General features: G+C 40.0%; 1 protein-coding gene across 1 annotated transcript in view; it reads left to right on the forward strand.

The window, feature by feature from the left end:
- The first annotated feature begins 970 nt into the window (after positions 1-970).
- Positions 971-23,221, forward strand: part of tmem132a.L (transmembrane protein 132A L homeolog) — a 34,284-nt gene continuing 12,033 nt past the window's right edge. The window contains exons 1-8 of the mRNA XM_018242281.2: positions 971-1,522; positions 4,557-4,777; positions 14,881-15,087; positions 15,202-15,503; positions 18,828-18,971; positions 21,292-21,481; positions 21,918-22,061; positions 22,143-22,324. Coding sequence (XP_018097770.1) covers positions 1,477-1,522; positions 4,557-4,777; positions 14,881-15,087; positions 15,202-15,503; positions 18,828-18,971; positions 21,292-21,481; positions 21,918-22,061; positions 22,143-22,324 — 1,436 coding nt within the window. The 5' untranslated portion in view covers positions 971-1,476. The remainder of the gene's footprint in view (positions 1,523-4,556; positions 4,778-14,880; positions 15,088-15,201; positions 15,504-18,827; positions 18,972-21,291; positions 21,482-21,917; positions 22,062-22,142; positions 22,325-23,221) is intronic.

Genomic DNA, 23,221 nt, shown 5'->3' on the forward strand with positions numbered 1-23,221 from the left:
ATCTTTTTTAAGCTCCTTGCACTGCACAGAGCCATGCTAAATCATAGTAATCTGAAACCAAGCCTTTTAAACGTATTTTACATTTTGGCTGCTGTGTTATTCACAAGTGCTTTCAACCCTGAATATCTGGAAAATTGCTATAGCACGTGATGCATTCATCTCTTAAAACTAACCCCAGGAGGGTGGTAGGTATGTCTTATTACAAAAGGAGACTGTCTGTGAACATAAATCACTCATCTTACACCATAAAAATACATTTTAGCCACCTTCTTCTGTTTGTAAAATGGATGAATGTGACACAGCATTGTAACAAGCCCCCCCCCCCCGACATGTGGCTGAAAGTGTTTCATGCTGGTAATGTAAAGCTTAGCCAAGGACGGACATACAGTTATGGAAGCAGACTCACAAAAACTGGTACACGACATTTACTTTGTGAGTCTGAATAATTCATAGTGGAATAACTATATAATTTAACCTTATTCAAATATGAACCTGTTCTGATTTCTCTTCTGTCTCTGAATAGTAAATAAGGTATGCGGAATGTCAATAAAGGCTGAATTATTGCACAGCCTAAAAGAAGGGGGGGGTGGGGGGTGGCACAGTCCCAGGTATTATGGGGAGCTGCTGCACAGATATGCACACCTGTAGAATATTGATACATTGATTTATTAATTAACCTGTCAGATGACCCAGTGTGTCTGGAAATATTATGGAGCTTAAGCTGGTGTAACATTACTAATATTAATCTGTTTCTGTCATATTATTTCTTATTTCACTTCCTGTTTTTAGATAATGTAGGTATAAAGACAGTACACATAATTGCCTTTGTGAAATTTGTGTATTTCCCTTGGTGTGGGTTTGTACCTAAATCTCTTAAGATCTTGTTGTCTTTGTCTGAATGGTAGGGACAGTTGCTCTTCACATCCCCCCCGCCCTCTCTTCATTTTTCCTCCTCCTCTCTCTTTCTCCACCCCCACAGATTCTCTCCCCTCCCTCTTTTGTCTCTTTCCATGTCTTTGTATTATCTTGGAAGTCTCAGAGCAGAGCTCCCGAGGTAGCAGAGATAGAGAAATATACAACTACATTGCACAAACACAAAGTAAGGTGAGCCACACCAATGTGTGTGCACTACAAATTAGCACAAACATAATCACATTTAGTCAGAACATTCTTACATAGTTGGGAGCACATAATTGGTAAAATACAACACTTAACTTGTGCTGTGAAGTTAAGTACATTAGTAGCTTAGAACGGCACATATAGAGGTACACATACATCCAACCCCCATCACAGCTTTAAGTTCATGCTCATCTGCAGCAGACTGTTACATGTGCACAGACGGACACACACACATGGACAGTGACAGCCACTGACACACACAAACTGATGACCAAATGATTGCACAGGAACTCTGACACCATCTTGCTCACGCATGTATTCCAAATCAGTCATTCAGGGTCACAGCTCTGCTGAGACATGGAATTTTGTGTTTTCCTTCTGGGGGTCCTGAGCTCAGCACAAGGTAGGAAGCATGTATGTATGTATGTATGTATGTATGTATGTATGTGTTTGGTCTGTGTCCAGCCTGTGTCCTTGTGTAGGCTGCTGTGGTGATGTGTTGGGTGGGGCTGGGCTGTGCAGACAAAATATACCTTTGGCTAGCCTGTTTCATTCAAATCTATCTACTACGCAATATTCACACAAAAGAGACTGGGGGAGGAAAATGCAGATATGCAAGTGAGACATTTTATTAATAGACCAGAAAATGCCATTCATTTTGAATGCTGTACACACTTGCTTTTGTTAATATGCTCCATGGCTTTGTAAACCTCAGCCTTAAACATACCATGTTGCTATGCTGATCTTCATTTCACACATACCCTCTATAAACCATATCTACATTTTGACTCATTCACATTGTGCTTCATGTGGGATTTTGAGATTTTTTTTTTTTTATTGAAATTGTTGCTTACCCCAATGATGCTAAATCAAAGTTGTCCAACCTTTAGCCTTCAAGCTTTTCAATAACAACCCCCCAACATCAAAGAAAGCCTATGGCTTTTAAAGTGGATTCTGGGAGTTGCAGTTTAGTAACAGCTAGAGGGCTGCAAGTTGGAAACCTCTGTATTAATGCAGTTGTGTTTTAATTATATTGAACATAACCGTTAAAGCTGAAATTGGGTTTTACATAATTTCTTCTTCAGCTTTTGAATTTCACTTAAAACAAGTAAAAATGATGCACCAAAATTATTTTGGTTACTTTTGTGCCGCATATTGATATTTGTACTTTTTTTTTTAATATATAGAACTGTATACCCAGCACATTTTTACAATACAGTTCTAGTACAAACAAGTGAACAACCATGTAATAAATAATAATACATATTCACAGTAGTAAGGTTTAGTATTACACTACAGGAATGATTTCTGTTAATTATTTTATGAATGAGATTATGTACTTCCTGCAGTACCTGTAATTGATTTTTATAAACTACTAAAGATTTCCAAATATTGATTTAAATATTTATGTAAATACAGTATTTGCTTTGTGATTGTTGTTAATCGAACTATACATCATGGCATCATGCTTTCATTCAGATAATACATAACGTTCACTTCTAAACTGCCATTGTAAAGTTATTAAATACAACTCCCAGCATGCTCAGTCAGCAACTGTCACAAGCTGTAGTTTAAACACCTTTAAAAAGTCAATGTTTGGACATTACTGTCTTACAATTTAGCTTACTATTCCTTATAAAACGCATGTATCACAATCATTTATACATCCTTATTTTAGCGCTTTACTTCATTTATGTTTTGTAGATGCTGCCATTTTTTTTTAGATGCACATGAACAATTTGCACCATATTTTTATGTTTTTTAAAAACAAAAAAAGTAGGCTAGACAAGCTGCACATTATATTTTGGGCTTCTGTACCAGACCAAGGCAACCATAGCCCTTGCACAGTGAAGGCCTCTAAATATGCCTTCAGTAGTTCTTTACTGCTCTGACAGTTACCAGAGCTTAGGGACCGACTCACAATATACAGTATATATAGTGAATAAAGTACCCCCTCTTGTAAAATATAAGGATATTATAAGCTACCGAGGAGTTTCATGACCATATAAAAACACGAGGCCGAAGGCCGAGTGTTTTTATACAGGTCATGGAACTCCGAGGTAACTTATAATATCCTCATATTTTACAACTGGGGGTACTTTATTTATTATAATACACAAATTTCAGTGAGTCATGTGACGGAAATGACATCAGAACTCACTGTTTATAACTGATGACATCAGAACTCACCGTTTATAAGGATATAATTTACAAGATATTCATGGCTTTTGTGTATTATATAGAATATAAATCTAACAACGCAAGGCTGTCATTAAATGGCAGCTCAGAACAAGTGCAATTTGAGCATATGAGTGTCATTGACACATTAAACAAAATCCAAGATGGTGACATCTGACACTCTCAAGAAAAATCCAAGTTGGTCACCCCACCCCCTGTACACATTACTGTTCTAGAGATTCTAGAAAATGCTATAAAATATAGCATTTCTACCCATTGTTTTTCCCTTTAGTTCTCCCTTTAAATCACATAGACAGAAGCATGCATGTCCTTACTAGGTTTTCTTACCAGATCTCATATCTTCATTTTATTATAGTTTATTATTGTACTTGGCAGCTAGGATGGCCACTTGGTTGAACTCAGCAAGTAAAAATCATATTTGATGCCAATTTTATTATTACAGTAGAAAAATTTTTTAGAAAAAGATTTAAAGCCTGGTATTTATAATGTTGTGCCCTCCAAAGCTTACCATTTCATTTGTCAGAAATGGATCCCAAGACATTTTTCAATTGATATAAAAAGATCAGAAACTCTCAATAACCTGTTCTTTTGTTTTATTATTATCGAATAACAGCGCATTGGTTTATCTCTTCAATTACTGATTGCAGTGTGTTGGCATTCATCATGCATATACTGTTTTATTCTGAATGCATTAGCTCTGTATAGTCTGATGCATGATGGTGTTTTTTCAGTTAAATTGCAGATTGCTCACATGTTCAATATAATAAGGTGCAGATTTATCAAGGGTTGAATAGGAAATTCAAATTTTTAAATAGTTTATTTTTTGGCAAAACTCACAAATTTGAATTGGGAATATTCCAAACTCGATTCAAAATTCGAGATTTAGCAAACCTTTACCCTGGGAATAATTTGAATTTGACTGTTTGCCACCTAAAACCTGCCAAATGTATAAGTCAATGGGAGAGGTCCAGTGACCCATTTGAAGATGTTAATAGTCTTCCTGATGTTAAATTTTTTTTCAGAGAATAAACTCGATTCGAGTTTTCGAGTCAGTAAAATTTTTTGAGTTTTAGACGTTCACATTTTTCTTAAATAACCTCCCAATCGAATTTGAGAACCTGCATATTTAGAGTAAAAAAAATTTGGCCTTAATGTTAGAAAAGCAAAATTAATTTTAGCAATATATTAACAATAACAATTCTTTGGGTGTTTGTTTATATAAATGTATCTCTTTGCAGCCATTGGCAGTTCTCCTAGTATACCAATACTGCCCGTCTCTGTTGAGGTCAAAGATGTACCCCAATATTTCCGATTACAGAGAGCAGCACCTGGGGAGGAATCTGTGCCCACTTCACATGGTAATGTAGCACAATCACACAATGAGACCTTCATAGTCACCCGCCTAGGATCTCGTGAACCACATGTACGGGCATCTTATCAGCACCTACAAGTTCAAGAGGTAACATTATTTCAGTTCATATGTTCTGCGCTTTTTTCACAACTTTAATTAAAAATACTATTTAGATCTTTACTTTTATAAAACAAACAGTATTATGTCCTTGGATGAATGGGTCTGGGTAAGAAATGGTTGGAATGGCTTTATACAGCATGTCCAGTGTTTTTATCCAATTTGGCTTCATACATTATGCCCTACGGAAACAGGGGGCTTGGAAATTATGCTTATGGGCTTTTATGGTTTAAATTCTCCTCTTCTTAAGAAGGTAGTGATAATATTTCTTTATTTACATACATAAGCTGTTCATACCATATTTATTTTATACATATATCTTATGATGCACTGTAAAGAAGCACCCTCTATATTTTCTGGCGAGTCTGTCTATTGGTTTCAGCACCTATTTTGTTGTTATTACAAGGAAACATTTTTTAACTTTTGCTCAAAATTAACTCAATGGAAGATGGTCTTCCTGTAGGTTTGAGCTTTCTGGATCATGGGTTTCCAGATATAAGCACTCCCATACTTGTATAAAACATATAAATAAATAAAACAAACAGAACTGGTCTGAGGAATGTATTGGTGAGATAGATCTGGTGTATGAGGGGCAATATATGGGATTAGTCAGGATTGTCCAAACTTTTTGCAACGAGGGCCAGATTTGGTGAGGTGAAAATGTGTAGGGGCCGACCATTTGGCCTGACATTCTTTGAACCATTAACATTAAATTAAAGGAATCGCATAGCCGTAATATTTGGGCACATTAGTGGAATGATCTGCCACATAATTCTTTAGTTTACGTCAGTACGTCTATTGCTCCTTCAGCCCTAAAGCAGTATGCGAGAGCAGCGCATCGCTATGTGACAGTACGTGTCTATTGCTAACACCTTCAGCACACAAGCAGCAGTATAGACCAAGTGGCAGATCATTTCACTAATGTGCTCAAATATTACTGCTACGGCTACTCGATTCCTGATCGCACTTTGCTGGTGGGCTACATTATTATTAATTTCGTGACGGAGGCTGAGGGCTGGTGTAAATTTGAAAACGGGCCACAATTGGCCCACGGGCCAGAGTTTGGACATGCCTGGATTAGTGCAAAGAGGTCACTGAGATACCTATTGTTTCTCTTTTCTTTCATGTCTCATCTACCATTACAGATTTATTGAGTACTTGGAGAATATGTTCTTATACTGTATGTACTTTGAAGTAAAAACTGCTCTCAGTCCTTCTGTTTTTTGCTTCTGAAGTAGGTGGACTGGCAAGGAAAGAAAAGAAGACCGGTTGAAGTGCCACTTGTAACCTTTTTAGGCTGTCTCAGACACCTCCTTTCACTAGCCCCGTATATTGCTCTGTCAATCCCTCATACATCTGATCGATCTCACCAATAAATTCCTTAGTGACCAGCTTTGAATAATTTATATGATAATCAGTGTCTTTTTTAATAGTTTATTTATTGTCTTATATTACGGAACTGTGTATTAATGAAATTGTGAGAATGGACCACAAAAAAACAATGCAAAATGCATGAAAATTTTAAATTTTAAATTTGCTTTTGCTTATTTGATATTGAGGTATTTTATAATACTACCTTTACTTTACTGCCTTACCTTTATTTCCTATGGGTCCAGGGATATGTCAGTAGGAGGCAGGACACAATAATAAATAACAAACTAGTCCCTCCCTCCGGCAGCTATATCCCCCTCTGCAGGCAGAAACATGCTCAGTTTCGTTGTGTCCTCAGGAGGTTAAGGGATCCTGTCATCGGAAAACATGTTTTTTTCAAAACGCATCAGTTAATAGTGCTACTCCAGCAGAATTCTGCACTGAAATCCATTTCTCAAAAGAGCAAACAGATATTTTTATATTCAATTTTGAAATCTGACATGGGGCTAGACATTTTGTCAATTTACAGCTGCCTCTGGTCATGTGACTTGTGCCTGCACTTTAGGGGAGAAATGCTTTCTGGCAGGCTGCTGTTTTTCCTTCTCAATGTAACTGAATGTGTCTCAGTGGGACATGGGTTTTTACTATTGAGTGTTGTTCTTAGATCTACCAGGCAGCTGTTATCTTGTGTTAGGGAGCTGCTATCTGGTAACCTTCCCATTGTTCTTTTGTTTGGCTGCTGGGGGGGGGGGTGATATCACTCCAACTTGCAGTACAGCAGTAAAGAGTGATTGAAGTTTATCAGAGCACAAGTCACATGACTTGGGGCAGCTGGGAAATTGACAATATGTCTAGCCCCATGTCAGATTTCAAAATTGAATATAAAAAAATCAGTTTGCTCTTTTGAGAAATGGATTTCAGTGCAGAATTCTGCTGGAGCAGCATTATTAACTGATTAATTTTGAAAAAAAAGTTTTTTCCCATGACAGTATCTCTTTAGGACATTCTTACAGCTCCTTTCAGGAGTTATTTATTATTTTCATATTTTCTTTATTTTATTTTCATTATTATTATTCACTGAAGTGAGACGGGACATCTACACTGAGTAGCTTATCTTACAGTCCATCTTCCAACTGATTGTAACCGGGGTTCTTGTGCACCTGGCACGGACCACCCAAGTTACTGAACCCCTCTTCTGTCTTTATTAGGGGAAGGTTCCACTGCCTGGTTGACAGGGGGGGGCAGAGGTCAAGTCATTAAAGGTAATTGACAGACTTTATATACACAGGCCCATCAGTGCAAGGCAGCCACAGTAAGGGGAGTCAAAGTAAGAGGAGATAATCTCTTGGTGCCAGAGTTCCTCAGATTCACTGGGGACGTGTTTTAAAGGGGTTGTTCACCTTCAATGTACAAATCTTATGAAACCACTAAAAATGCTCTCAATGTGTTAGAAAAACCATTTTCCATAACAAAAAGTAAAAATGCCATTGTAAAAGCTAATTTTTATACCTATTAACTCAGTCCTTCTCCTGTCTCTCTGACCAGTTTTCTGAAGTGATGGGAGTGGCCTATTTTGAACCTGACACACCAAGAACTTCCTATATGATGACATCATCATGCCCAGGCTTTGCCCTTACTTGTTTCCTATTGGATGTTGATACTGCCCTCCTCCTAGTAATTTATTGGGTGCTTGTGAACTGTAACCGGTCACATAATTTGAATGATCTTTGGTTGATTACTCAATTGTAATGGCAGAGGTTAATAGACGCAGCATATAAACAAACCTGCTTTGTAACAAACAATCACACAGCCATGCAGACAAATACTGCAGAAAAGGAAGGAGCAACATTGTTCTCCCAATTCTGGCACTGTCCTTCTGCCTAGGCTATAACTGAATGGAGTGCCAAAGGGCTGCAACCTTTTCTGGGAATAAATACTGGCTTTTCTATATTTTTACCTTTTAATATCTTTGGCATTAAGCATAATGTCAGTTATTTACAAAATTGCAACAAAACCAGCACTGACTTGCTGAGAAACGTATGTAACTTACACATCTAGCAGGGACAGTAGGGCTGCCACCTCACCCTTTTAAAACCAAACACATATGAAATCTACAGCCTGCATGGCTAATTATCAACTCATTTAGATGCTGCAGACTGAACTGATTTCTGTGCAGCCATGTATCATGCATCTAAATGAATTGCTAATTAGCCATGCAGGCTGTGAATTTCATATGTGTTTGGTTTTAAAGGGGTAAGGTGGCAGCCCTAAGTGACAGGCAGAGCAGTGTTGAGGGCAGGTAGGTTTTTTGAACATTTTGCGCGCTCTCCTGGGGGGGGGGTGGTAATTTCCCTAGGAAAACGATACCTTTTTTAAGTGTTTAAGTGTTCCACTTCTGGAACAAGATTTAGAGCTCTAAATACCAAAAAATTAAAAAGTTATATTTTTCATGATATAGGGAATTATACCAGAAAAATATTTTAGTTTATGCACAAAAATTCAACTCACTTGGAAAGCCTCAAGCTCATACAAATAGTCCCAGGAAGTCACGTCAGCTGCTGAATAATGATTTTTTATGAGGTAAATACACAAATAATACATGGACCCCCCCCCCCAAAAAAAATAATATATTTCTGGAAAGTACAAGTGTCATCTCCCATAGTATCCATTATAATCCAATAATTCAAATTTTTAAAAATGATTTCTTTTTTCTGTGTAATAATAAAACAGTAGCTTGTACTTGATCCCAACTAAGATATAATTAATCCTTATTGGAAGCAAAACCAGCCTATTTGGGTTTATTTAATGTTTACATGATTTTCTAGTTGATTTAAGGTATGAAGATCCAAATTATGGAAAGATCTATTATCCGTAAAACTCCTGGTCTCAAGCACCTCGACCCCCCCCATCTGCACAGTTGAAGTCTCTGCAGCACACAGCCCACACTCCTCCTCCCTCTCACAAACTTGTAACAGTTTCTCTTCAGTACCTGAATGCTGCTCAAATTCCCCAGCACAGGAAGCAGTGGCAGATTGACAGCAGACACAACCAATAGGAGTTAAGTTAGCTGCCAGTACAATGTGTGATGTCATATAAGGAAGAGGAAGTGAACACTGTAGTGTTTTTGGGGGTCAGTGACCCCCTCCCAGCACAGGGTCTGTGTGGAACTGAAGGATTAGTACAGGGACACTTCTGAGGTGAATATCTCTTGAACTGTACTTTTTCTGTTAACTATTTCCATGGAAAAGTTTGTTCTATTTATGTGAACTGTTAGATATGCCAATTTGTTACAAAGGTGAACAACCCCTTTAAGGATCCAGACAAGCCCTTACTGCTCACTTAGGGGGAGGCCATGGGCAGAACTTCGGTGCCCTTTTTTTCATTCACTTCCCCAAAAGCGCCTATTTTTATACTGTGCGCGCCCAGGCACCATTCCCCTTGCTTGAAGCGCAACCCGGAAGTGCGCGCCAGAGTGCAACCCGGAAGCGTGCGTCACATTCCTCACGGGCGCTCTCTCCCATATGGCGTGTTTCCGGCAGTGAGCAGACTAGTAGTCAGCACGACTTCCACTTTCTTCCTTGGATGGGTGCACGTCCTCCAATGCCCACTTTCCACTGGCAATATTGACAAAGAAATTAGTCCAGCACCCGCAGTTTTAAATAAAACAGCCTTTTCTGGTGCAAGGGCATTATAGCAACGTTTCAGACCGTATGGTCTTTTATCAAGCTTGTCAAAAGCTTGATAAAAGACCATACGGTCTGAAACATTGCTGTAATGAGCTTGCACCAATAAAGGCTGTTTTATTTTAAACTGCGGGTGCTGGACTAATTTCTTTGTCAGTATTGCCAGTGGAAAGTGGGCATTGGAGGACGTGCACCCATGTCAGTGTTTCCGGCAGTGCCCACAGTCCTATTCGCGCCAAAGTCCTTGCGCGCTTAGACCCCACACGCTCCTCCTCACAGCTGGAGTGACAGCACAGCGTAGCCACACGGGGCTCCTACTTCCGATAGCACAGCCTCCTTATCAAGGATGGTGCTGCCTCCAGAACTGGAGCAGAGGTCTTCACCAAGGGACTTAGCTGCTGCCATTATTAGCAGGCACACCAGCCCCCTTGGGTTTATATAGAGAGGCCTGCTAGACCAACCTAAGCACAGTACTGGTCTCAACAGTACCATTTATGATCCGCGCTCCTATCGGCAATCCCTCTTGTACATACCGGGTGCTGCTCCTGGGAAGTAATAGATACAAGAAAATGTGGTAGCGCACTCCTGGGATTTCTTCAATAAAAAATAGTTTATTTCGACATGTTTGCAGTAATTCCGGATTACTGCAAACATGTCGAAATAAACTATTTTTTATTGAAGAAATCCCAGGAGTGCGCTACCACATTTTCTTGTGTGTGTGTGTATCTATCTATCTATCTATATATATATATATATATATATACATATATATATCTATATATAATATTCTAAATTGTGCCTGAGTATTATTTTTATCCTCTCTCCTTATTCTAGAACTGGTTTCTCATGCTCACCATGTCTGAAACATCCAGTGACAACCTCTTTCCCAGGATGGCATCTGTAAGATTTTTAGCTTGTGCCAAATGCCACAAACGTCTGCCATCCGGCCACAAGAAACCTTTATGCTCCAAGTGCGAGCCACCGGAGCCTATTCCGGAAACCCCAGGACCCAGTCCTCGGGTAAGCCAAGCCTCCCACTCGGATCCCCTAGGCCAGGGACCCATCACCACAGAGGCTACAATCCCCTGAGTGGGCGTCCCAATTAGCCTCCGGCATTCCTAAGATGGCCATGTCACTAGACAAGCTTCTTGACCGTCTAGACAACCCTAAGCCCAAATCCATCAAGCGCAGGGCCCCCTCTTCCTCCGATGATGACTGTGAAGATGAGTCTAATGCTCATTCTCTCCTGCTACCTGACTCATGTGACGAGCAGGAACTTTCTGATGGAGAACTGTCCCACAGTTCAGATCAAGAAGAGGAAGACTCGCCTGAACTATCCTCTGAGGCAATCAATTCCCTAATTGCTTCAGTCCTGGAAACCTTACACCTGCAGGAACCTGGATCCAGCTCCAGTTCAACTCCCTGCCTTTTCAAACGCAGATCAAATGGAGTAGATCCTCCCTTCCCTTTCTCTCCCATGCCCAGCTTGATCAGATCATATAGCAGGAGTGGGACAAACCAGAGAGACGTTTCCAGGCAAACCGTCGTTTTTTCGCCTGAACTCACAGAAAAGTGGTCTTCTCCTCCATCAGCGCACACTCCGGTGTCACGTCTCTCTAAGAACACAGCTCTACCAGTTCCAGATGCAGCTTCCTTTAAGGACTCAATGGACAAGAAGCTGGAGGGACTCCTACATTCTCTATTCTCTGCTTGTGGTACTTCCCTTCAACCAGTTCTGGCATCAGCGTGGGTCAGTAGAGCTGTCCAATCTTGGTCAGACTCACTATGCTGAGCAATTTCATCAGGGGTTCCCTGGCATGAACTCTCCCAGTTAGCGTCACAGATGAAAGAGGCCAAAGACTATTTATGAGAAGCATCGCTTGACGCAACCTAGGTTATTAGAAGAACTTCAGCTGTGGCGGTGGCTGCTCGCCGTTCCTTATGGATGAAGCTCTGGGCAGCGGATCGCTTCCCCCACGAAATCCCTAACCTCTATACCAAGGGTAAGCTCCTTTTTTGTCAAGCCAAGCAACCGGGGGTAAAAGCACACTCCTTCCTCAACCAAGGGCGCGTGCTTCCTTCCGTCAGAGAAGATTTTTTTGTGGCCCCCAGAACAAGGGCGTGAGATCATCCCCTCCCCGACATTTATCAGCTGGAAGAGGATGTTTTGGAGCAAAGCCTAGATCCTCGTGGCAGTCCCGAAAAGCCTCCATCAAAACCTGCTGGAAAACCCGCATCTGCATGACTATGCTCCTCCTCTGTCAAGCAAAGCAGCCGTAAGGGGAGACTACACCACTTCAATGATGCATGGCTGCACTTGACTCAGGATCCCTGGGTTCACGAGACTGTAACCCAGGCTATATAACCTGGAGTTTGCATTCCTACCTCCTTGCTGTTTCTTCATGTCCCGTTTCCCTCATGAACATCACAAATCTCAGGCGCTCCATGAGGCAGTCGACCAAGCTTCTACAATCAGACTTCATCGTGCCGGTACCACCCGAAGGAATATTCAGGGGCTCAAATTTATTTGTGGTTCCCAAGAGGGGAACCTTGGACCTCAAGGAGCTTGACAATTCATCCGACCATGGAGGTTCAAGATGGAATCTCTAAAATCCGTCAGTGCGGCAATGTCTTCTGGTCAATTCCTGGTATCCCTCAATATAACGGATCATGTACCAATTTTCCTACTCCATCAGAGGTTTTTGCGTTTTCTTTTCAAAACCAACATTACCCGTTCACAGCTCTTCCGTTCGGACTGACTTCAGCTCCTTGAGACTTTACCAAGATCATGGCTGTTGCCACTGACCTGATCTGTTCTTCAGGGGTGTCCATAACACCGTACTTGGATGACCTCCTAATCAAGGCATCGACCTTTGCACAAGCCCAACATGCACTCCGGTCACCATGGAAAAGCTGCAGGAGTTGGGCTGGTACCTCAACCTGGACAAGTCCTCCCTGATCCCAAGTCAATGCTCTACAATACGCAGACACAAACAGTCTCTCTCCCCCCAGACAAGGTTCATCACTTACGGACCCTAGTGCTGTCCCTTTTGTTGTGACATAATCACACAGACAAATTCTGCATGAAAGTCCTGAGAGTAATGGTTTCGACCATAGAAGCAGTACCCTTTGCACAGCATGACCTCAGGGACCTTCAATGGAATATCCTATCAGTATGGAAATGAAAATCCTTACTTCAGGTGATTCACCTATCACACAAGACTCAAGATTCGGGTGATTCGCTTAGCCTTAATCCACTGGCAACAGGAGCTAGTGGGACAGGCAGTAAAGATTCAGTCCGACAATGCCACAGTGGTAGCATATATAAATCACCAAGGCAGCACAAGAAGCAGGAAGACGTTAAACGAGGTTGGACTCATTCTCCACTGGGCAGAGACCCACCAGTCCCAACTATTAGCCATCTACATTCCGGGACTCCTAAACTGGGAAGCAGATTCTCTAGATCTCTAGATCCAGGCGAGAAGATTTTCCAAGAGATCACTCAAAGATGGGGGATGCCAGAGGTGGACCTCATGGTGTCCTGCCACAACCAAAAGTTACCACTCTTCTTCGTGCACTACAGGGATCCCTTGTTCCTGGCAGCGGACTTTCTGACCTCTCCTTGGAAGTTCCAGCTAGCATACGCCTTCCCACCGCTTCCTCTTCTTCCCAGAACAATCAAGAATCTGCAGAGGGAAAACACCACCCTTATTCTCATAGCTCCAAGATGGCCTCACCGCACTTGGTTCTTGGACCTCGTGAACCTTTCCATAGAGGAACCATAGACGCTACCATCCATACCAGATCTCCTATCACAGGGACCAATTCGTCCCTCATGCCCAGACAACCTCATATTGACAGCGTGGCTACTGAGACTGATATACTAAAAAAGAAGGTATACTCTGACGCTGTGATTCTCACCATGCACGCAGCATGCAAACCCGTCTCCGCCAAGACCTACCATAGAGTATGGTCCATTTACCAACCGTGGTGCCAAGACCAGGGAGCCAATTTTCAGAAGTTTTCTACTCCCAATCTATTGGCCTTTCTTCAAGAGGGTCTCTCCATGGGACTATCCTTGGGATCGCTGGATCAAACAGGCAATTCAAAAGGCCTAAACGGCACAGGGACTTAAACCGCCATTTAGTGTCAGGGCTCACTCCACCAGAGGAATGAGTACATCCTGGGCCTTCCGGAACCAGGCCTCAGCTGAACAATTGTACAAAACTGTCACATGGACATCTAGTCATACATTTGCCAAATTTTACCAATTTGACACCTTTGAGGCATCTGACACCCTCTACGGCAGGAAGGTACTTCAAGGCTCAGTGGTTGGTTCCACCTAGGCCTCTCTTCCCACCTGTATATATTAGGGGACAGCTTTGGTAAGTCCCCACTGTTCCTGTGTCCCTCAAGTTGACAATGGAGAAAAGGAGATTTTGTGTACTCACCGTTAAATCTCTTTCTCTTCAGTCACTTGGGGGACACAGGACTTCCCTCCCTGGATTGAGGCCATTCACTCAAACTCAGACATGGTTGGTAAAGACAACCACCTTTTTTTGTGCATAGTTCTATTATTCTCTGTTTTTTTCCTATTAATAACCTCCTGTTTTCTTGCTTTGGTACAAACATGTTTCTGCCTGCAGAGGGTGGTATAGCAGGCGGAGGGAGGGACTAGTTTGTTTTTTATTATTGTGTCCTGCCTCCTAGTGGTGCCAGCTATACCAACTGTTCCTGTGTCCCTCAAGTGACTGAAGAGAAAGAGATTTAACTGTGAGTCAGGGGCGTAACTATAGAGGAAGCAGACCCTGCGGTTGCAGGGGGGCCCAGGAGTGTAGGGGGCCCAGTGAGACCCTAATTAAATAGCAATTTTAATATATCTTGGTAAAATAGGCCAACTTATAAATATTTTGGGGGCCTAAATTGAATTTGCTATGGGGCCCAGTAACAACTAGTTACGCCACTGCTGTGAGTACATACAATCTCCTTTTTGGGGAAGACACATTCAAAGTATGCTTGTTCTTCTCTTTCTCCTTGTAGAATGTGCCGTGGAATAAACTGGGTGCCAGGGTAAGAGGTGTACAAGTAGAAGTGGTAGGAGATGAAGTATCGCCCTCTGATCCTGTAACACGTGTTTTGTTTCACCGATCTGGTGGGGATAGCCAGGCTCGTGGTTCACAAAACACCTGTGTAAATGTGCAAGGAACATATGATGGACTAAATGTGGAAGGTTCCTGTAGGATACAGGTATGTGCTGTTGAGATAGCATGTCTGTCTAGTGTACTTGTGTACACTAGTAATGTTTTAGAATATATTTTATGTGTATTGCTGTTGTGGATTTAACTCTCTGTTTCTTCACAGCTACCGCTTGATGTTTGTGTGGTTGAACTGCTCTTCTCACCATCCTGGTTCTCACTTTCAAACCTGCCCTTAAATGTTACTCTTAATTACACAGTTTCAGATGACTGCAAAGTCATAGGTGAGGTATCGGAGGTAGCTGGAACAGTAAGCGTGGTTAGTGTTGGTACACCAAGAATACAACAAGTCAGTGTGGGTGACTCTGTTACAATATCTCTACCTGACAAGACCCTTTTACCAGGTGAAGTGTTCACAGCCTCCATAACCCTCAGGCACAACTGGACACAACCCAGCTTCAGCTTAAGGTGAGTTTAGAATCACATATTTTTCAAGGCAGGAATTTGTAATATATATGATGGTTGTTAATAAAGAAACCTTTGGATGTTTTTGCTCAGAGGACAATAATAGGGAATTGCTATGTCAAATTTGTGGACAAAAACAAACCAATTTTTTTTTTCAATTCTTAGTCAATGATATTGTATTGGCCTGTAAAGGAGATTGTGCTGGTCAATATATTAGGCTTCTGTTACTTGAGATAACATGTTTCTATGGTCTGGTGGTGGGCTTAAGGGTGTTCCCACAAAACATCCCAGACAGACTTCTATTATTTTGCCTGCATTGACTAAGCCATATTAATTACAATAGTCATCTCAGTAGACAGTAATTGTAGGCTCATGACTGGAAAGTAAAATGGAACGTTCTGCATTTATGTTTACATGCTAGTAAGAAACTAACTCCAAGTTATAAGGTGGCTGTAGATGCCATGTGTCTGTCCATTTAAGGGATTGGTAATGTTAATTTCGTTGGTTTTAAGCAGTGTATTATAATGGCTGACCATTTCAGTGTTGGAAGGTCCTATTCCCCCACATAAGTCCCTGTCATAGTGAATGTAGAATATAAGTTATCAGTCATAGTTACACAAGCAATGGTCAGTTTCATCAGAAGCCAATAAACTTGCTTGTATGTTTATGAAGCTTGGGAGAAAACATGCTCAGAAACAGACAAAACAAAGAAACTACTTGTAGGCAATGTCCCACTTGGAATCAATCTCAATGTACCAGTGCTGCAAGGCAACAGTGCAAAGGACGAAGCCACAGTGCCACCCATCTTGCAAATATTTAGCTTTTTTATTTAGTTCTCAAGAAATTTGTGGAATTGTAAATATTTCCATAAAAGCCTAGGTTGTAGACTCATGTTAAAAAACAAATTTATTATTGTTTATTTTCAGATTCACTTTCACCAGAGTAGTGTAAAGTAATTGTGTAATGATTGCTATTCTGCACAATTTTATACTGTAAATAAGTGAACAGGTTATTTTCTCATGATTTTTTTTCATTACAACATATCTAAAAAAATGTAATTTGACTTCTCACTGACATTTTCAGTTGTAAATTCTGCATTGTTAAGCCCCCCAACTAAATTTCATAAATGTAAAACAATTTAGTATTTACTGATATGTCACATAAAACAAACATGTTGTTCCTGTGCTAGGGGAGAAAACCAGTGTTATAGACAGGAATATTTATCACAGGAAAAATTTACGTATCTGTTAATGAAGGCAGGTGTTACCACTTACCATCTCAATGTTTCAAAGTAAATTAGCTTCTTTTGTTTTTGCCATGTGCCACATATGCTATTGCCTCTTGGTATTGATTTCTTTACTTTCTTTTCAAATGCTAAGATCCTTAGCCCATTTTACATAAACTCCCTTCCATGAAGAGGTACAACTATGGTCTTTTTCTGTGCAGTCCCTAGAGGCATGCATTGACACATATATTGCTCATTACATTGATTACAACAGATACTAGTCATGTCTCCCTAGTCCTCCCCCATCCATTTGTTTCTTAACTGAAGTATTTTACTATTAGTGGACCCATCACTGGTCAGAAAATTGCATCCAACCAAATAATGTGCATAAAGCAATTGGGCTTGTGGTTTTTGTGGCTATGAAGATGAATGAGGGTACAGGAGTCTAACTTTAAAATAATGTATGTATATTTGAAAGATGCTTGCGATAATGAAATATCTTTCATTATGCAAAATGTTTTTGCGCGGTGATGCCCTTTAATTACAGGGCTCGCTCTGGACATTGTGGCTAAAAAAATTTGTGCGTGTATATGAACAAATCATGTAATTTCTCAAAAATGCCTTTGCATTCATATTTGAGCCATTGCATGATTCGAGATGATTTAGCAGTGACTATTATCAGTATTGTCTGTGGCAAGATCATTTCTGGCATTTAGTAGTTGGGATAAAACTCTTGAGAGACAAATAGCACAGTGTGTCATTGTCCTAAAACTACAGTTCATTTTTTTTCTTAATTATCTTTGCTGAGGCCCTCTCTTATTCATCCTTCAGCCTCTCGTTGAAACCAATGCATTGTTGCTAGGCTAACAACCAAAGGAACCAAATTGCTGCTAAAAATCCATACAAGAGAGTTCCTGTAAAAAAACCTAAACAATTCAGAAACCACAAAAATAAGAAAAACAAGAGCAACTGCAAATTGTACATTATCCAGAATGTTTGGGACCTGGATAACTGGGTTTTCCAGTTAAAGCAGGTTCACATTTAAGTTTAGTTAGTTATAGAATGGCTAATTCTAAGCAACTTTTAATTTTTTTTACAGTTTTTAAATTATTTGCCGTCTTCTGACTTTCAAATAGGGTCGCTGACCTCATCTAAAAACAAAAGCTCTGTAAGACTACAAATGTATTGTTATAGCTACTTTTTATTGTTCATCTTTCTATACTCAACCCTCTCCTATTCATATTCCAGTCTTTTATTCAAATCAGTGCAGGTTGCTAGGGACCCTAGCAAACAGATCGTTGATATGGAGAGCAGCCGAATAAAAAAGCTTAAGAACTCAAAAACCACAAATAATAAAAAATGAAAGCCAATTGCAGATTGAATATTACCTGCTACATCATACTAAAAGTTAATTTAAAGATGAACAACCCCTTTAAGGGATCTTTCTGTAATTTGGATCACCATGACTTGAGATGTTTTGCCTCTATTAGGATCAAGTACAAGGTACTCTTTTATTATAACAGTGAAAAAGGGAATGACTTTTAAAAATGTTAATTATTTGATTATAATGGAGTTTCTATGGGAGATGGCCTTGTTGTAATTCGGAGCTTTCTGGAAAACAGTTTCCCAATATCCTATGTATTGTTTACATCATACAACTATCCCTTCAACAGCAGCTACATTTTAATTCAGTGTGCATCGCCTGGTATGTTTTGTTAGCCACCTGGCTCTGCTCCTACCCCTACCATAATGCAAAATTACAAAATTTACAGAAAACCAATAGAACTTTATTTTGTATGTGTAAAAGAGCACAGTTCCATTGGCTGCTCTAAAAATTGTTCCGTTATGGTAGGCGAGGCATCGGTAGGCTTTAAGATGCATTATTAATTTATTTTCCCCCCACTCGTTTACTTTTTTTAAACCTGTCCATTTTTTTTTTCTGGGGAGAACATGTTTACTCATCATATTCTATATAAGAAGCCAAAAATTGTTTTTTTATGAAGGTGTTAAAGTGGAAAGAGAGCCTAAATAACAATTTAATTAAAGATATTAAGTCATGCGTTGAAAATTATGGCATAACAATATTTGATGCTATTGTGCAGGGTACGGTGCCGGACTGGTTTAGAGCTTCTTTTTGCTCGATCTGCTGTTCCAAACGCCTGGGCTGTAAAAACAGAGATGCAGAAAGGTGCCAAACACCACACTGTGATAGGGCATGTGACACACCGGGGAGCCTCTGAGCGCAGGTAAAGCATGATAACACGTGTTAACATGAACATTTTCTGCATGCTGTATTGCTAATGACAGTTTTACAGATAAAACAAATAAACAAGGTTTCTTTACAGACTGAGCATGCGTTTTATAGAAAATTAGATGACTCAGATGAATGTAAAAATCAATACTACATAATTAAAATGTGGGAGACACACCTAGATTTCTGTTCCCCCGAGACCTTTTTTAAAGGGGAAAATAGCACTGTAATGGGCTAATTTGCTACCGCATAGAAATCAATCAGGTAGGCACAACACAAACAGTGGAATGAACAGAAAACACTATCTACTTGATTGATTCTAGAATGTTCTGATACAGCCCATGGGGTGTGCTAACACTTGTCAGGCTATAGTTACCTGAAAAAAGTACACATTTACAGGCAATTGTTGCTTTACAAGTGTTTGCAGAAAGTGCTTACCTGCCCTTTCCTTAGCTACTGTATGTATATTCTTGTTTTCAGCGTTCCTGCTGAGGTTAAGTATTACTGTAGATGGAAGAATGACTTGAGTCCTAAATGAAACAATTTATGTAAGCAATGAACAAAGTATTTAGACATATCTTCCATAGTGCATGTTATTAATAAAGACATTTAATCAGTATTTATAGACCTTAAATTAGTGTTTCATAAACTGTGGGATTGCCACACCCAGAAGGCTTCAAACAGTATTTTCGGAGGTCCAGCCATAACAAATTGGATAAAATGTGTGGTAAAAGCTAATTTTCTGTTTTGCCTAATTTTATACATTTCCTTTTAGTGTGATACCTGAATACTTAGTAGTAAAGAGACTAGAACCTCTAAAAAAACGGTGATAAGAAGAACAGAGAAAGGAGAAAAGCAATTTAATTCCCTGGCACTCTCTAAAAAAGAACTATTCTTTTATATTACGTGTTTTACTGACGTAATGTTTAAAGGGATACTGTCATGGGAAAAGATATTTTTATCAGTTAATAGTGCTGCTCCAGCAGAATTCTGCACTGAAATCCATTTCTTAAAAGAGCAAACAGATTTTTTTATATTCAATTTTGAAATCTGACATGGGGCTAGACATATTGCAAATTTCCCAGTTGCCCCCAGTCATGTGACTTGTGCCTGCACTTTAGGAGAGAAATGCTTTCTGGCAGGCTGCTGTTTTTCCTTCTCAATGTAACTAAATGTGTCTCAGTGGGACATGGGTTTTTACTATTGAGTGCTGTTCTTATATCTACCAGGCAGCTGTTATCTTGTGTTAGGGAGCTGTTATCTGGTTACCTTCCCATTGTTCTTTTGTTTGGCTGCTGGGGGGAAAAAGAGAGGGGGGTGATATCACTCCAACTTGCAGTACAGCAGTAAAGAGTGATTGAAGTTTATTTAGAGCACAAGTCATATGACCAGGGGCAGCTGGTAAATTGACAATATGTCTAGCCCCATGTCAGATTTCAAAATTGAATATAAAAAAATCTGTTTGCTCTTTTGAGAAATGGATTTCAGTGCAGAATTCTGCTGCCAGTATCCCTTTAATTATGTTATATGGTGCTAGATTATTGTACCGTGTTAGCCAATAAGAAAATATTTTTTTTTTGGTTTTTGGTAACGTGATCTCATGATCTTGTTTAAAGAAAAGATTTGTTTTGTTAATATGCTCATTACAACCAGATGTATTTTCCACTAACATTTATCAACTGACTCAAAAGCTCCTAAAACTGTCATTAATGTTAATGGAATCTATCAGTCACTGGTAATGACAGGCTCCCAAACAGGATTCAAGCACTTCTCTAATGGTCAGCACCAGCTATGAATTATGTACTAGAGCTCATTTACTGTATGACTGCAGCATATTATGCAAAGTGTAGTTTTCACACTCAAATCCTCATGTTTTGTTTTTTCAAAATCAAATATAACTGTGCTGGCTTTCTAAATTGCCTCTGCCACAATTGTGCTTGACGTGCCAATAATTAGCATCCAATTTGCATTGTATAAAGCGTAATGTAACCTGCTAGTGGAACTTGAAACTACTGCCACATGTAGAGTTGTGATTCCAGGCTTTCCTTGCGTTATTGAGTGCTCTTTTGCACTATTAATTAGATCAAGGCTGGGCTTGTGTTTTGTAGTGCTCCCCTTGCATACTTGCAAGTACCAGGTGCTGTATGGGTACAATATCTTTTATAAATGGTACCAGCACTTGTTCAATTTTGTATCCATTTTTGCGGTTTGTTTATGTTATAATGTTATAATAAATAAGCCTGTCTGTGATGTGAACCATAGTTGCTAATTTAAGTTTTTTTCCTATCTATCCCAATGTCTTGTCCTGTGTTCAGGCCTCTACCAGTGGTTGCCCACCTTGATTTTCTTGTTAGTAACATTTCCGTTGGATCTGCTGTCTCTCGACGAATCACTTTCCAGCTGGAGGTCCCTGGAAGCAGTGCAGCAGCAGCAGCAGGTGTGCGTGGGAGTGCTGAGGTTCTGGTTTCCGATCGAGATCTTCGAGCCATCCTCCCACTGGTGAAGGTACACATTAGAGAGCTACACTGGTCAAGTCAACAATTAAATGAATAGTGTTGTTTGGATTAGCTAGTTACAAATTCAGTATATTCTGTCAAAAGTGGCTTTTTCATTTATATTGCGCCTATCTTTTTCCTCCTCTGTTTTATCTGCCTCACCAAGTTGTGTTCTCTCCTTCCTTTAACCTTTCACCACTGCCATTACCTGCTCCTTCTATTCCCCAAATGCCATTATCTGCTGTTTACCGTTTCCTTCATGTTCCATCCTCTGTTCCTTTTGTGTTTTACATCCCTGGTATCATACTAACTGTCTGATCTTACACAAATTGCATTGCATACCATGTACATTTTGTTGATCATGAAGTCTAAAACTCTCTGATTACATTAGTTATGTAAATGGAGACAGGTGCTCACATACTCAGTCAATGTCTTTTTTTATGCAGTGTCATGAGATATTAAACACAGCCCCCCTCACAGGCATATCACAAAAGATTCCTGTACGTGTGCTTGCTATAGAAGCGGGGGGATCAGTTCTGGATGTCACCAAGCAAGCTGGCTGTGAGACACCCAATGCACAGATTGTACAGGTACATATTGCTTTCCAGATTTTTTTATTTAAATTATTACATTGTTGCATTTTTCCCTTCCCTAACTGATTTTTTGGACAGGTGTCAGATGGCTGTGACTTTTTGTTTGTGGGTGGCAAGGAGACTCAAGGAGCCCTAGGTGTGAAAGTAGAGTTTTGGTTGGAACGTCTCCGTGCTTCTTTGTCCCTGTCTCTTTGGGTGCCACTTCTGCCACTGCGAATTGAGGTATCTGATACCAATCTACAACAACTGCAAGGTTCTGGGTGAGTCACACAATGATATATATATATATATATATATATATATATATATACACACACACACACATATATACGTACAGTTTAGGTTTGTATCGATAGTGTTATAGCATTGGCTTGCACTTCTGCCCTGTGATACCAACTTTTCTTTTCAAGGAGCAAAAACCGTGCCTAACCTGCTAATGTGGGGTACAGGACACTGTAATGTGCATTTACCATTACCATGCATCGGGGGAAGTTCATGCTATTGTTTTGCAGCAAACCTGTGGTTGTAGAAGTGATGCCCTGATACCCATGGGACACTCGGCACACACTTTGTGGGTCGCAGGCGGGTTCAAGTTGAGCTTTTCTTCCTGCTCTCCCTGCCCAAGACCTTACACTGCCAGCTTCCTGTTTCCAGTGTCCTTTGTATGCTCTAGACAAATACAAGAGTCCTCTGCACTCAACCCATTATCAATATATTTAAGACAGAGACATTTTGTGCATACTGCTACTGAAAAATGCCTTACCCTTTAAACAAAACAGGGATTGTTTGTCCATATATTGCAATATATTTAAGCTGGCCAACTACCTCAAAGTCATCCCATATCTGGCCAGTCCTATGCTCAATTTTATCTGATTCATTAAGAATTCTATTGCTTCATTATACATTTTACAAAGGGACTAAGTTTTACCTGCAACTTACTAGCTGCTTTCAAAGTAAAACTCCCATACTTGGCTGCTCTTTTATTAGACACCAGTGGGATCACCAAAATAAATATATCGATAATGGGTTGAGTGCAGAGGACTATTGTATTTGTCTATATGTATTTTGTGGTCACAGCCTCATTGCACCCCGCCTAATGGTTTTAAAAAATAGTGGTGAGCACAACTTTCCCTTCTTTGTATGCTCTAGAACTAGTC

The sequence above is a fragment of the Xenopus laevis genome, chromosome 7L (assembly GCF_017654675.1).
Source record: "Xenopus laevis strain J_2021 chromosome 7L, Xenopus_laevis_v10.1, whole genome shotgun sequence".
NCBI classification, from domain to species: Eukaryota; Metazoa; Chordata; class Amphibia; order Anura; family Pipidae; genus Xenopus; species Xenopus laevis.